This window comes from Schistocerca gregaria, chromosome 4, assembly GCF_023897955.1.
Source record: "Schistocerca gregaria isolate iqSchGreg1 chromosome 4, iqSchGreg1.2, whole genome shotgun sequence".
NCBI classification, from domain to species: domain Eukaryota; kingdom Metazoa; phylum Arthropoda; class Insecta; order Orthoptera; family Acrididae; genus Schistocerca; species Schistocerca gregaria.
The window spans coordinates 124,755,108-124,768,417 of record NC_064923.1 but is presented as its reverse complement, the minus strand read 5'-3'; the positions used below and the strand labels follow the sequence as shown (position 1 = coordinate 124,768,417).

The following is a 13,310-nucleotide window of genomic DNA, read 5'->3' as shown; positions in this document are numbered from 1 at the left end:
AATAAAATATGTTAATACAAAGGACATGTGGCGCAGTGGATGGGAACAGGTGTGATGAGATGAGTAGTATATTAGCAGGGAACTCGTCGTTAAAAACAAAGTGAGAAGCAAATCATGGGGACGGAAGTTCTAACTGCGATAAGTGGAGAATGATTCTGAATCCGTAGTTAATATGGAAGGTCAGAAAGTAACTACAGAGCAGAGAAAGCGTGAGTGCAATTGTATACTTCTATCGTACTAAAACAACTGGTACTGGATTACATGTACGGCCACAAATACGAATCGTGAAACAGTTGTAACTAACGACATTCACAGTAATTGTATGGTACGTATTAGGACACATCACTGAACTGGTGTAGAGAGATCAATAGCATGCCCACAGGAAATACTGCCGAGCACACAACGCACGAAATGCAGCGAGGGTCCGAAAGCAATACCTGGAATAATTAAAGAAACAATTTCTGATCAGTAGCCAAACTGAAGGGTCAGAAGTAACTGTAGTGGAAAAGAAACATGGACATAGTTGTATACTTCAGTTGTAGTGAAATAAGTAGTTCAGGAACGAAGACAAATCATAAACACTTATACTTCCAATTCCTGATCACAATGGTGTTATCCCGCAAGACCTTTCACTGAAAGCGCACAGCGCCTGTAAATAGTTATCAATGTTTATGTTTGTTATATCTGTGATGTTCTACTATTTCATCATATTTCACCATTATATGAACAGATATTCTGGCTGTGTGCAGACAAGCGTAGAGATTTCCAGGTGTAGAGATTTCTATACCCTCAGCCTTCCATACTGTCTTATCAACGTGCACTGTTTCCAATATCTCTCCTCGACCTTAACACTCTCGTCCGAACAACACAGCAGGAACATCCGCTCCCTTCAGAGCAAATCCTTTGTGTCCACTCCATCGTTCAGCCACTTTCTCGAAATCCTTCTCAGTAGCAATCAGACTCTGGAATAACCTCATATCAGAGAACTGAATAACATCTACAGCTTCAGAAGACAGTTTATAACCTGCCTGCTAAAGCAGCAGTAAGGGTTACCGTTGTCCCTGTGCTCACTCGTTACCCTGTATACCTCTCTTTCCAACCTCATCTTTCTCATTTCCCAGTGTTCTTCGCCGATGCAGTTTTCTTAAATTTCCTTTTCCCAAATTTGCTGTATCAGGAAACATGTATTTTGTCCAGATATTGAATCTTGGCCCATACACGCTCTCGTGATTTGCACGCTTAACTGAAATCTATGTGTGTATTATCCGACGATTTTCTCTGATGAGTTCATCAACCGATTTCGATGAGTGTCGTCGGTTGCTGTAGGGTTCGTCCATTCGAAGCCAACGAAGCTGTAAAGTCGACAGAGTAATATGCATGACATGTAATACGGCAACCGATATTGAGAGCAGTGTAAAAAATTGGAAGCATTACGTTTCAGCATGCTCTCATAACTGTTTTAACTACTGTAGTACTGACAATACTTTTTTATTTTGTTTGTTAGAGGTTCATTTTACGTAGTTCAGGTAAAGCCTGTGTGCTTTTCGATTTGGAAATACTGTAACATTGGCATTATATGGCATTATTTCACTCAGGCAAAGTGAAGATTACGTATTGTTTAAAAAAAAAAAATACTAGCCGTTTGGATTGAGCGTGGATACTTACTACTTGCCTGTTTAGTCAATATTTTTTAATTTCCCCCAATGAGACAACATAAAAAAGCGGTGTGGCTAGTGACGTCTTGATTATGATATCACTGATAGAGATAGATTTATTTATTCGAGTCATCAGCAAACAGAATACATTATAATGAAAAACAAAATACAGAAAGTATTGCTTGCCGGAGTGGCCGAGTGGTTCTAGGCGCTACAGCCTGGAACCATGCGACCGCTACGGTCGCAGGTTCGTATCCTGCCTCGGTTTAAGTAGTTCTAAGTTCTAGGGGACTGATGACCTCAGAAGTTAACTCCCATAGTGCTCAGAGCCATTTGAACCATTTTTGTCAATGCCTGTTCACCAAAGAAATGCTGTGCTGGCTTTACTACTTGGGCGGTGTTACACAAAGAAGGGCAATGTGAATAACTACAGGCTTGTCCGCCCTCCAGGAAAATGTTCATGAATTTGATCGGACACGAACTAGAAGTTGAATAAATCGCATAATATGGACAGAAATGTCCAAGAACAATCTTTCACGACGAAGTCCACAAATGATTGAGTACATGCACCTACTTCTTTTCCCTGTAAAGACTATGAAAATAAATGTAGAGCAACAACTGAACGTGCAAAAGCTAATAAATAATCACATTTTCTACAGTTAATGCTTCAGTTGGACTGAAGGTCAATGAACATGAATTAGGGTTAAGAGGCAACGTATATTTTTATAGTAGTTCGTAGAGTGAAGATATAGGTTTAGAGCCACTTTGATTCTGACACTAGTCTCTTCATCACTGTATAAAGGCGACCACACAGGCAATATTTTACATTAACTAAGAATTTACTTTAACTGTAATGCCACTTGGAGTGAAATTTCAGAACGGTAAGTTAACACAGATCCTTGCACATCTTTGATCATCCCACGAACTGTGTTAACGCTGAGAGACGTTCGGTTGACGCAGAACACATTAGTTAATGGATGCGGTGAAGCACGTATTCCGCGAATAACTGTATTGCTTCGCACATGTAGAGAATTGGTGTGTATTAGGTTCCGCACATGAGTTAAATGAAATGTAAGTGAATTTAGATTATTAGCCAAAGACATTCCTGTCCAGAGCAGTCAATTCGTTATCGAGATTGTACGTGCAGTTGATGTAATAGGCGTGCAAGTCATCTGATACTTGGAATTGCATCAAATGGCCTGCTGGAGTGGCCGTGCGGTTCTAGGCGCTACAGTCTGGAGAGGAGCGACCGCTCCGGTGGCAGGTTCGAATCCTGCCTCGGGCATGGATGTGTGATGTCCTTAGGTTAGTTAGGTTTAATTAGTTCTAAGTTCTAGGCTGCTGATGACCTCAGAAGTTAAGTCGCATAGTGCTCAGAGCTAATTTTTTTTTTTTTTTTTTTTTTGCATCGAATGCTGCGTTTTGACGGGACCACGCGTTACCATTATGCACGTCCTAGTGGCCAGAAGATAACTTTTAATGTCACAGGTAGCACTCCGATGGTTATATTTCTCACAGCTCTGGTCTCAGTACTAAGGACGACTGGAAAAGTCAAGAGAGAACACGATGCTCACAAGCGCTAAAATTATATTTTTAACTTAAAAAATAGTAATTTGTGTTTCCAGTGAAAATATCAGTTATCCATAAACCCTGAAATCATATTTTGCAGAGCCCTCGACGAGCCGTCGCCGGGCTTCCAGAGAAATGACACCGTCCTCCACATCCACCCGACAGCGGAAGGGCTTCCTCGGCAGGTTCTTCAAGAAGGGTAGGTCGCCTTCCGTCTTGCATAAATACAGGACCAATATTTGTTGTACGGGCACATTCAGTTTCTCGAGAATCCAGATGATTGTTATATTATGTTCCACCATTCCCCCCTCCCCCTCTCATAATGAAAAGAAAGATGTGATTTACGTCTTTTTAAGGGTAATGCTAACTTACGCAAACAGAAAGTCGACATCTAGATATACAGGGTGAAGAAAAATTCGCGGAGTCTCACATCTAATCGCGATTCCACACGTACTGGCGATATAAGAATTTCTCTCACAAAATTTCATCCTGCCCATATTTCGCGCAGTAAATGGGAGTTAAAGATTGGTAACTATCCCTGTCGGCAGATGTGGCAGTGGTGTGCAGTTGGTGCAGTGGAGAGCGTTTTGGGTTAGCGTGTAGATGGTCGAGAGTTCAATTCTATTTGCTAAAAGTAGCAAATACAGCGATTACAGTGGGTCTTATACAAAAAATTTGCAGTTACATACTACAAAAACAGAATTGGAAGAGCAATTATTTTCATTGGTCAGATTTTAAATAAACCTTTTGCACGGCGTGGACGCGAATTGTTTCGTGCCACTGAATCTATGAGGCGTACTCGGAAAGTGAGGTCCAATTAGGCTCGAAATGGAAACCACTGTGAAAATCCGATGGAACTTTGCACAGATGTGTTGGTCAGTTTCTTTAGTGTGCCTGTCAATCGCTTCACGTCGCTCTTTTCAGTTCAGAGCGCAAAGTGATCGCTTAGAAATGTCTAAAACAACAGTGTCTTCTCGCCAAGTATGTGGATCTGGTGAGAGATTTCGCCTAAAGCTATGCAGCACACATAGCACACACAGCATAAATGTCAAGCGTTTCTTTCTTCAAGACAATTATCAGCCGCATTCTGCAGAGGCAATGAAGATGCTCCTGTAGCGTTTTCGATGGGGACTGTTTGATCAACCACAATACAGACCTTAATTAGCTCCCTCCATTGTTCATCTCTGCTCACATGAACCGCTGGCATCGAAGACAACATTTTGACACAAGCAAAGAATGGCGGACCAGCGTAGAGAAATGGCGAAAAGCACAGGCGGCTGCTTTCTGTGACGAGGGTACTGGAAGGTTTGTACAACTCCGCGACAAATGTCTAAGTTGGAGCGGTTACTATGCAGAGAGGTAGCAGGAAGGTGTGGCTAACTATTGCGAATAAAAAATTTTCGATTTTCACTGTGGTTTTCATTTCGTGACCGATCGGACCTTATTTTCCGAACAGCCTAGATTCCAAACATTGTTTATCTGTGTACCGTCCCCCCATTGGTCCCATCAAAATTACTTGAAAAGCTCTTTGCTAGCCCTACTGGTGATGTAAGGTTCTAACGAAATGTAATGGACCTGAACGTGGCCAAGAATAAACAAAAATGTTCAAAAGTGTGTGAAATCTTATGGGACTTAACTGCTAAGGTCATCAGTCCCTAAGCTTACACACTACTTAACGTAAATTACCCTAAGGACAAACACACACCCATGCCCGAGGGAGGACTCGAACCTCATCCGGGATCAGCCGCAAAGTCCCTGACTGCAGTGCCAGAGACCATCCCGCAAGGCGGCAAAGAATAATAGTCGGTATTAATCGTTGGGACCACTGGGAGGGGGTGCACACTAAACAGGCTTGGAACCTAGCAGATGCAGTGGTGCCAAATAGTTCGCGTCCACGACTTGCAAAAGGTTTCATTAAATGCTGACCAATGAAAACGATTCTACATATTTCCACTTCCATATTCGTAGTACGTAATTGTAAATGTTTTGTAGAAGACCCACTGTACTCGCTGTATGATGATTAACATGCCAGATACCGTACCACGCAGACTACTTTTAACAAATAAAAGCAAAGGAGCCCCGACCCAGAACTGAACTCTCGATCTCCTGCATGCTAACCCAAAATTCTATCCACTGCACCAACTGCACTCCACTTCTGCTGTATCCGGAAGAGGTAGTTACGGTACGCGTACGTGATTACAACGTTTCCAGTTTGCCTGTCCTTAACGTCCATTTACTGTCCGAAATATGCACAAGAAATTTTGTGAGAGAAATTTTTGTATGCTAGTGTATGAGGAATCACGATGCGAAGTCCAAGTGCACGAATTGTTCTTCACCCTGTATAATCCGCAATTTTCTGTTCTATTCCATTGGCCTATTAAGTAACAGCAAAAATGACTGCATGCCTCTGTATGCGCCCTAATCCCTCTTATCCTGTTCTCGTGGTCCATACCTGAGACGTATGATGGTTGCTTAGAATATTAGTTCTCGAAATTTACCTAACACGATTTTGTCAGAACATCGTCTTTCCCACTTAGATTTTCCGAGCTTTTACATTTGTATATGTAATATTGGCTTCCGCAGCCGGGTTCCAGAGTTCGATTCCCGGCGAGGTCAGGGATTTTCTCTGCCTCGTCATGACTGGGTGTTTTGTGTTGTCCTTAGGTTGGTTTGCTTTAAGTAGTTCTAAGTTCTAGGGGACTGATGACCATAGATGTTAAGTTCCATAGTGTTCAGAGCCATTTGAACCATTTTTTGTAATATTGGCAATGCAATCGTGCTAACGATCCGAACAGTGAACCTCTGAATTGTTGTATGTCCGTTGTCATAAACCCTTGACGATGCTGAAGCAACAGAGCTGGTCGTCCTGGCGTCTTGCCTGTGATTTAGTTTATGGATTAACTGCACCTTTCCATAACACTTCCAATAAATATAAGTCCTCTATTCACATTTTTTAATACCGATATTATGTGATCATCTCATTTCATGTAGCTTCTAAATATTTAATAACGCCGAATATTTACACTATGTGATGTTCTCCAGATGTTTACTACTAACCCTGTAATCGAACAGAATCGCTAAACCCAGATTCGTTAAGGACAGACATAGTGCTTAGTGAGTTCTTGTACATACATATCTCCAAAAATATTACAGCTAAAATAGTAAATTTGAGACTGTACGTACAACATAGTGCTTGATATTCTGTGCAGTTTTTGTTTGAAGATGTGCATCGACATAAATTTGATAAGTATTTGTATTTTTAATTGCCATTGTTTCTATACTGTACCTTTTTCTCGTAAATTAATCAAACAATAAAGCTAGAATTTCACAGCTTAACGCGTGCAACAGATTTTTGTTTAAGGCTATAGCTGCTTTGAAATTAATTTTTCAGTTTTGTGCTACGTGGGCCTGCACTAAATTCCTCAAATTTTCAAGGAGAACTTTTCTCGGAGAAAATGTAACAGAGAAGTGCTGCACAGAATTATTTAGTTAGTAATACTGAAGAACTATGCCAAATTTTAAGATGTTAGCTTTTATAATTCCTGAGAAAAGGTACATTATAGCTCAAAAAGATCAGTTTATGGCAATTCGCATTCCAAGTTTTTATGTCAATTTTCGACAATTTTGCTATATCTCAAGTGACTAATGCTGTCCATACCCATAATCTTTATTCTCTTCCTCGTGTTGCTGGAGTACTCTCTTCCCCTGCCTTCTTTGCCTAGCTAACGTTTGCGTTTTTTTCTTCTGCACCTGGATGGATGCCTAGTCTATGCAGACACTAAATCCCACCTACGTTTCCATTTTTCAACACTACCCAGACGTCACACGCAGCTACATTCTCAACAGTTTAGGACATACTCTTTTTGGATAATGTGTCCATATAAAGTGATTGCTGCTCACTTTTGTATTCTGTGTTTTCCCATGTACACATTTTTCAGCAGTTCAGGATTGTCTAGGAACCTGAAAGCTGGTTTTATAACATCTAAAACAGCAAATGGCAAACCATGTTTGTGGGTGTATGGTTTTTCACTGGCTTCTGCCTAAAGATATTTGCTCCATGATATGTCACAAAGGAAATGTTGAGGATTATCATTTGTGCAAAGTTTGTGAAAGAATATTGCCACATGGCTTACTGCATTATTTTCACGCTACGTATGTTATCCGTGATAACTTTCCCATACCATAATATGTTTTTAAAGTGTGAATTTCCTTGTCCGTCACTCTGTTAACTTAACACCTCCCAGTTGTTTTCCATCTTATAATCTCTTGCCTGTTCAAAAAAAAAAGTTTTAAGAAAGGAACAAGCAAATATAATCGTCCACACAACCTTCTATACTCATATGCAGTTCTTTTAGATTGCGTGAACAAAAAATTAACGCACAAAAAAATTCAAGCGCAGAAAAGATGTGGATCTCAGAATAGAAAGAGAGGGCGTGGCAGGCGCAGATGGCCAAAAAAACTTTTTTAAAACATATCTCCAGCCAGAAATCGATTATGCAACTTTGCGATGTTCTTCATAAAGAATCAATCACATAAATTACACAACAAAAAAAATCTATTTTTTTCTCATTCTCCCCTATATCTGCCCTTAAAAAATCGCACTCCCATGTATAAAACGATTTCAAACGTCCGATTACAAATGAGGCAATGTGTTAAATATTTGACTTTCAGCACGTAAGAGAGAACAGTTTTACGACAGGTTTCAAACTATGCATTCAGTTTGTTCGAAGTTGTAAAGTACTCTCATTACGGAACAGTGGATGAATGTAGTATGGGTAATTTGGGCTCCATTTTAAGGAAAAGCAAGTTTTTCACATGTCTAAGTGTTCATGATGGAATGTTTCCTGAACAATGTTTCGTACAGTGACATAATTTTGCAGATACATTCAGAGGTATGAGTAGAAACTGCCTCTAAAGTGCGTTGGTAATAGAGTTAGTAGTAAAGATGGTTCAAATGGCTCTGAGCACTATGGGACTTAACAGCTGTGGTCATCAGTCCCCTAGAACTTAGAACTACTTAAACCTAACTAACCTAAGGACATCACACACATCCATGCCCGAGGCAGGATTCGAACTTGCGACCGTTGCAGTCGCACGGTTCCGGACTGCGCGCCTAGAACCGCGAGACCACCGCGGCCGGCAGTAGTAAAGAGACAATAAATCAAAACATTATACCTGGTACTGAAATGTGACTAAATGAACAGCTTAAATGTAGTAATCAACAAACCTTTTCTTTAATCAGTTTTTGGGGAGTATCAGTGCGAAAACGTTTCATTGAAATTTGGAATTATGCGTCAAGTTTGTTGGAAGTCGCTAAGCGCTCTTGTTCCAAAATACTGGTTGAACGTATTCCGTGTATTTTACGTCGTCAGTTACGGTGCCTCAAGAGAAACGAGCAGTTTCTGACTGTGATACTTGTCTTGCTGTGGAAACTTGCAATTATAACACGTCTTAGCGCGTGGATTATGACAGCATTTTGAATTTATAAGCCGTTCAATAAATACGCAAAATAGTGAAAATGAGATTTTTCCTTGTCCAGGAAGCCGTTAGATAGGCAACTCCTAAGTGATATTGGGTTCTGGGATAGTGGTTTAAGAATATACATTGGGTTATTTCTCTTTTTTACACCGTAATGTTACACTGATAGACATTTAAATACAGCTACCATTCATTGTATCAAATGGTAATTTCGCCCAAATCTTCCAGTATGTCCTTCCTTTCGTCCAACAACGATACTTTCGTGTAAACAACGTCATCATCGCCAGCGGACAATCTTACTGTGCTGCTGATACTGTCTGATAAATCATTCATGTATAGTGAAACATAAGAGGCGTTGTTACTTTTCTTCGAGGCGAATTCGTGGCTACTTTCATTTCTGAAAAACATTCTCCGTCGGAGTAACGTTCTGGATTGTGTTAGACAGATATTGATCTAACTATTCGCATATCTGTCATGATTGTATCTTGTTTCAATGTCGTCGATATGTTACAATGTCCAGCAGCTTTCTGAAATGTACGAAGACGGGCTCTACCTGTTCAACTACATCCTTCTGTTTCCAAGACGTCGTGATTGAATAAAGCAAGATGTATGAGTACTGTCGGTTCATTTAAATAAGGAAAGTGCCTTACGTTTTTGATTCTCCCTTTTATAATGGTTCTGCAGCGATGAAGTGGAGCCAGAGTAGCACCCAAGTCTATGTAATACTGAATATACTCACGATGAAGTTTCCCTAGTGACAGATATTTCACGTTATATTAACATATCACCTTTCACAAACAATTAAAAAAAAATGGTTCAAATGGCTCTGAGTACTATGGGACTCAACTGCTGTGGTCATCAGTCCCCTAGAACTTAGAACTACTTAAACCTAACTAACCTAAGGACATCACACACTTCCATGCCCGAGGCAGGATTCGAACCTGCGACCGTAGCAGTCGCACGGTTCTGGACTGCGCGCCTAGAACCGCGAGACCACCGCAGCCGGCCACAAACAATTTCACTCGTGCCTTTTCCGTGTCGGAAATTAAGGGACTCTCACATGCTCGACATTTATTGCATAATACTGAGCTATACGTAGTAATATTGACCGTCTCAAAATAGTAATTATTGTTTTTCGCAGTATATTGAAGGAAACGTCAGAGCTTTAAAACATTGACGCTGCTCCAATCTATTGCTGCGCAGTATACGATATACAACCAAATTCCCTGCACAGACATTGAAGACAGGTTCCTTACACCAAAAAAAAAGTAAACATAGGTCTTAAGGTACGCTTTTTAGAGCCTATCAGCACTTCTTCAATGGAAGAGACGTGTTTCACTGTACAGAAGACGAGCAAGTGGTCAAAGCTTTTAACCCATGTATTTCAGAGCCCACGTTTACTGGACATCTTTTTCTTTTTTTCGTCCATACTGCCTCCTCCCAAAATATGGAAAGCAAAAGTTCGTAAGTATACAATTTAAGACATAAGAATTTCTATTTTATTGCTTATTATAAGATATAAACCAATGTTTAAAACTTACATTAATTCGTTTTATTATAAAACGCGCTTATCGCAATTCCTCATTATTTTATCCTTTCATTTAACACTGCCAGGAAATATTTAAATATACGATACTTTAATCGCTATGCTGAATATGTGTAAATATGGGAAGCTCTCGGAAAAATATAATTCTTGTATGACATTGGTTAAGAACGCTTGCCTGTAAGAATGTGGAGTGATATGACAGACAGTCAGTTGAAGGAGTCCGTTGTGTTACAGCATCCTCTTCCACCTCCCCGTTATTTAGCCTTTTCGGACAACGAGCTTGCAGCATTATTGAAAGATGTTACTTTGGGTACACGGACGGCAATGTTGTTCCTCCAGCATAACATGGCCCGGTACGAGGGTTAAATAAAAAGTAATGCCTCCATCTTCGTTAACTGGCTTTGGACGGGAATATTTTAATAAATCAAACACAGAAATAATTCTTAGAATGTGAATTTGATTACCAGTATTCACTTTTCCACATAATCACCAGCCAACGATGAACAAGATTTCTGAAACCGTCACGAAGAAGTCGACACTGAATTTCCGCAACCACAGTCTCTCAGTTCTCCTAACGTCTCCATCAGAAGCATAATGATGTCCCACAGATCGTCCTTCATTATCGGCAACAGATGGAAGTCAAACGGTGCTAAATCTGGACTGTATGGAGGATGCCGTACGTGGGTGAGATTCAGTCTCTGAAGATCTGCTGTGGTGGCACGTGAAGTGTGTGGTTTGGCATTGTCATGCTGCAGGAAAACATTTCCCTTTTCGACCAGACCACGCACAGTGCTCACTTCAACACAATCACCAGAAACTGCTTTCATTCTCTGATGAATCTCCTTTGTGGTGACAAGTCTGCTGTCAAGAATTCAATTGCTGCACGTTGTTTAAATCGCACTGACCGACCGACTGCGCTGGGTTCCATACTTAACACTTCACAACACAACTGTTCAGTGCTAAGGCTTCTCACCGACTGCAAAAATTTAGATGGCTCCAAGCACTATGGGACTTAACATCTGAGGTCATCAGTCCCCTAGACTTCGAACTACTTTAACCTTACTAACCTAAGGGCATCACACACATTTATGCCCGAGGCATGATTCGAACCTACGGCGATGGCAGCTGCGCGGTTCCGGACTGAAGCGCCTAGAACCGCTCGGCCGCGGCGGCCGGCCCGGCCAATTGCAACTGCAAAGAAGCGGATACGGAACAACCCAATACCTGCCGCATACCAATGCTGCCAGCTGTCAGAGTTACGAAGGTGGAGGCATTACATTTCAGGCAGCCCTAGTACATTCTAGTCAATAAGTAAAGCAACACATTTCTTCTGAAAACAGGATTTCAATACACATTACTATTCTGAACTGTTTTCGCAACAAAGCCCTATTTTTTAGCACAAAGTCCGTTCAGTGCGAAGGCCACACCGCCTTACTTAGAGGGCCTGTTTGCCCGTATGTTACCACCCTCCTAGTCGACATCAGAGCGAACATCGCCCTGTACCAATAACCTCCCAGTCTTTCACGTACTGCTTCCCGCAGAGTACCGCCTTCATTAGGCCAAACAGTTGAAAGGCGAAAGGTGCGAGATCCCGGCTGAGAGGGGATGAGGAGGACAAGTCCAATAAAGTTTTTTGAGCTCCTCTCGTGTCCGCAGACTTGCGTGAAGCGTTGTCATGGAGAAGGAGAAATCCGTTCGCATTTTTGCTGCTACGAACATGCTGATGTCGTTTCTTCAGTTTACAAAGGGTAGCACAACACACTTGGGATTGGATTGCTGCACCATGAGGGAGGACATCAAACAGAATAACCTCTTGACAGTTACAGAAGACCGTAGCTACGACTTTACCGGATAAATGTAAATGTCGTGTGACTGGGGTCTCCCGTCGGGTAGACCGGATCTTTTCGATTTGACGCCACTTCGGCGACTTGCGCGTAGATGGGGATGAAATGATGATGATTAGGACAACACAACACCCACACGCTGCGCGGAGCAAATCTTCGACACAGCACGAATCGAAACCAGGCCCTTAGGATTGACATTCTGTCGCACTGACCACTCAGCTGAAGCTGGCGGACGACTTCACCGGGTGAGGGTGCGTCTCTGAACTTTTTCTTCGAAGGAGAGGTGGTGTAGCGCCACTCCACTGATTACCGTTTTGTCTCGGGTCTCGGGTCCTAAGTGATGGACCTTGGCTTTATTGTCTGTGACTATGGTCTACCAAATATCTGTCACGATCAACCACGAAACACACAATAAATTCCACCCAGATGGTAGGTCATAGCTCTTTATGGTCTTCTGTTAGGCGGCGAGAAACTGAGCAAGCACACACTTAGAGTACTCCAACTGGTCGACGAGTGGGTCAGCACTACGAACAAAGACGTCCAGTTGAGCAGCGAGGTGTCTGACTGTAATCCGTCGATCACCTCGTATGACAGTGTCCCGCACCTTCCAGCGTTATAGAATTAACAGCTGTGTGCGGTCGGCCAGCACGCGGGTGTCAGAACGGGTTAGCATGAGATTGTTGCGATGACGTCAGACGCCTCGCCCAACGACTCACTGTGCTTTTCTTGAGTGTGGGGTCTCCACAGACATTCTACAGCGCCTGTGAATATCTGCGACGGTCTGGTTTTCCGCCAAAAGAAACTCATTGGCAGCTCTGCTTGCAACGCACCTGAGTTACAGACGCCAGTATGAACGCTACTTATAGCGCCGCTACCTATCGGAACTTCTTGAAACTATAGGGGCTGAAGCGGTGATATTCCGCGATGTCGCACAACAAATTTTGTCTTTTTTCAACCGGAATTGGCTGAGAAGAAGAGAGCATTTCGTTACTTATTGAACACCCCTCTATTAATAAGCCTGACACGGACCTGAACTTAACGACGTGAACAGTACACATCACAGAAAATGCTGGAAACTTTGATTTCGAGTCTCCAATCTCTTAGTGTCTCATGCTGCACATGAGCATCTCATGCATGCTCTGTCCCACGTACTTCTCCTTAAGAATATGAGGAGCAGGTGTGACTAGTCACCAGTTCAATGCAACACAAAATGTTTCT

The 13,310-nt window shown here is 41.9% G+C and overlaps 1 protein-coding gene across 1 annotated transcript in view; it reads left to right on the top strand.

Moving 5' to 3' along the window:
• The window catches only part of LOC126267628 (uncharacterized), a 373,632-nt gene that overhangs the window by 111,814 nt on the left and 248,508 nt on the right, over window positions 1–13,310 (top strand). The window contains exon 2 of the mRNA XM_049972926.1: window positions 3,325–3,423. Within this exon, the coding sequence (XP_049828883.1) occupies window positions 3,325–3,423 (99 nt within the window). The remainder of the gene's footprint in view (window positions 1–3,324; window positions 3,424–13,310) is intronic.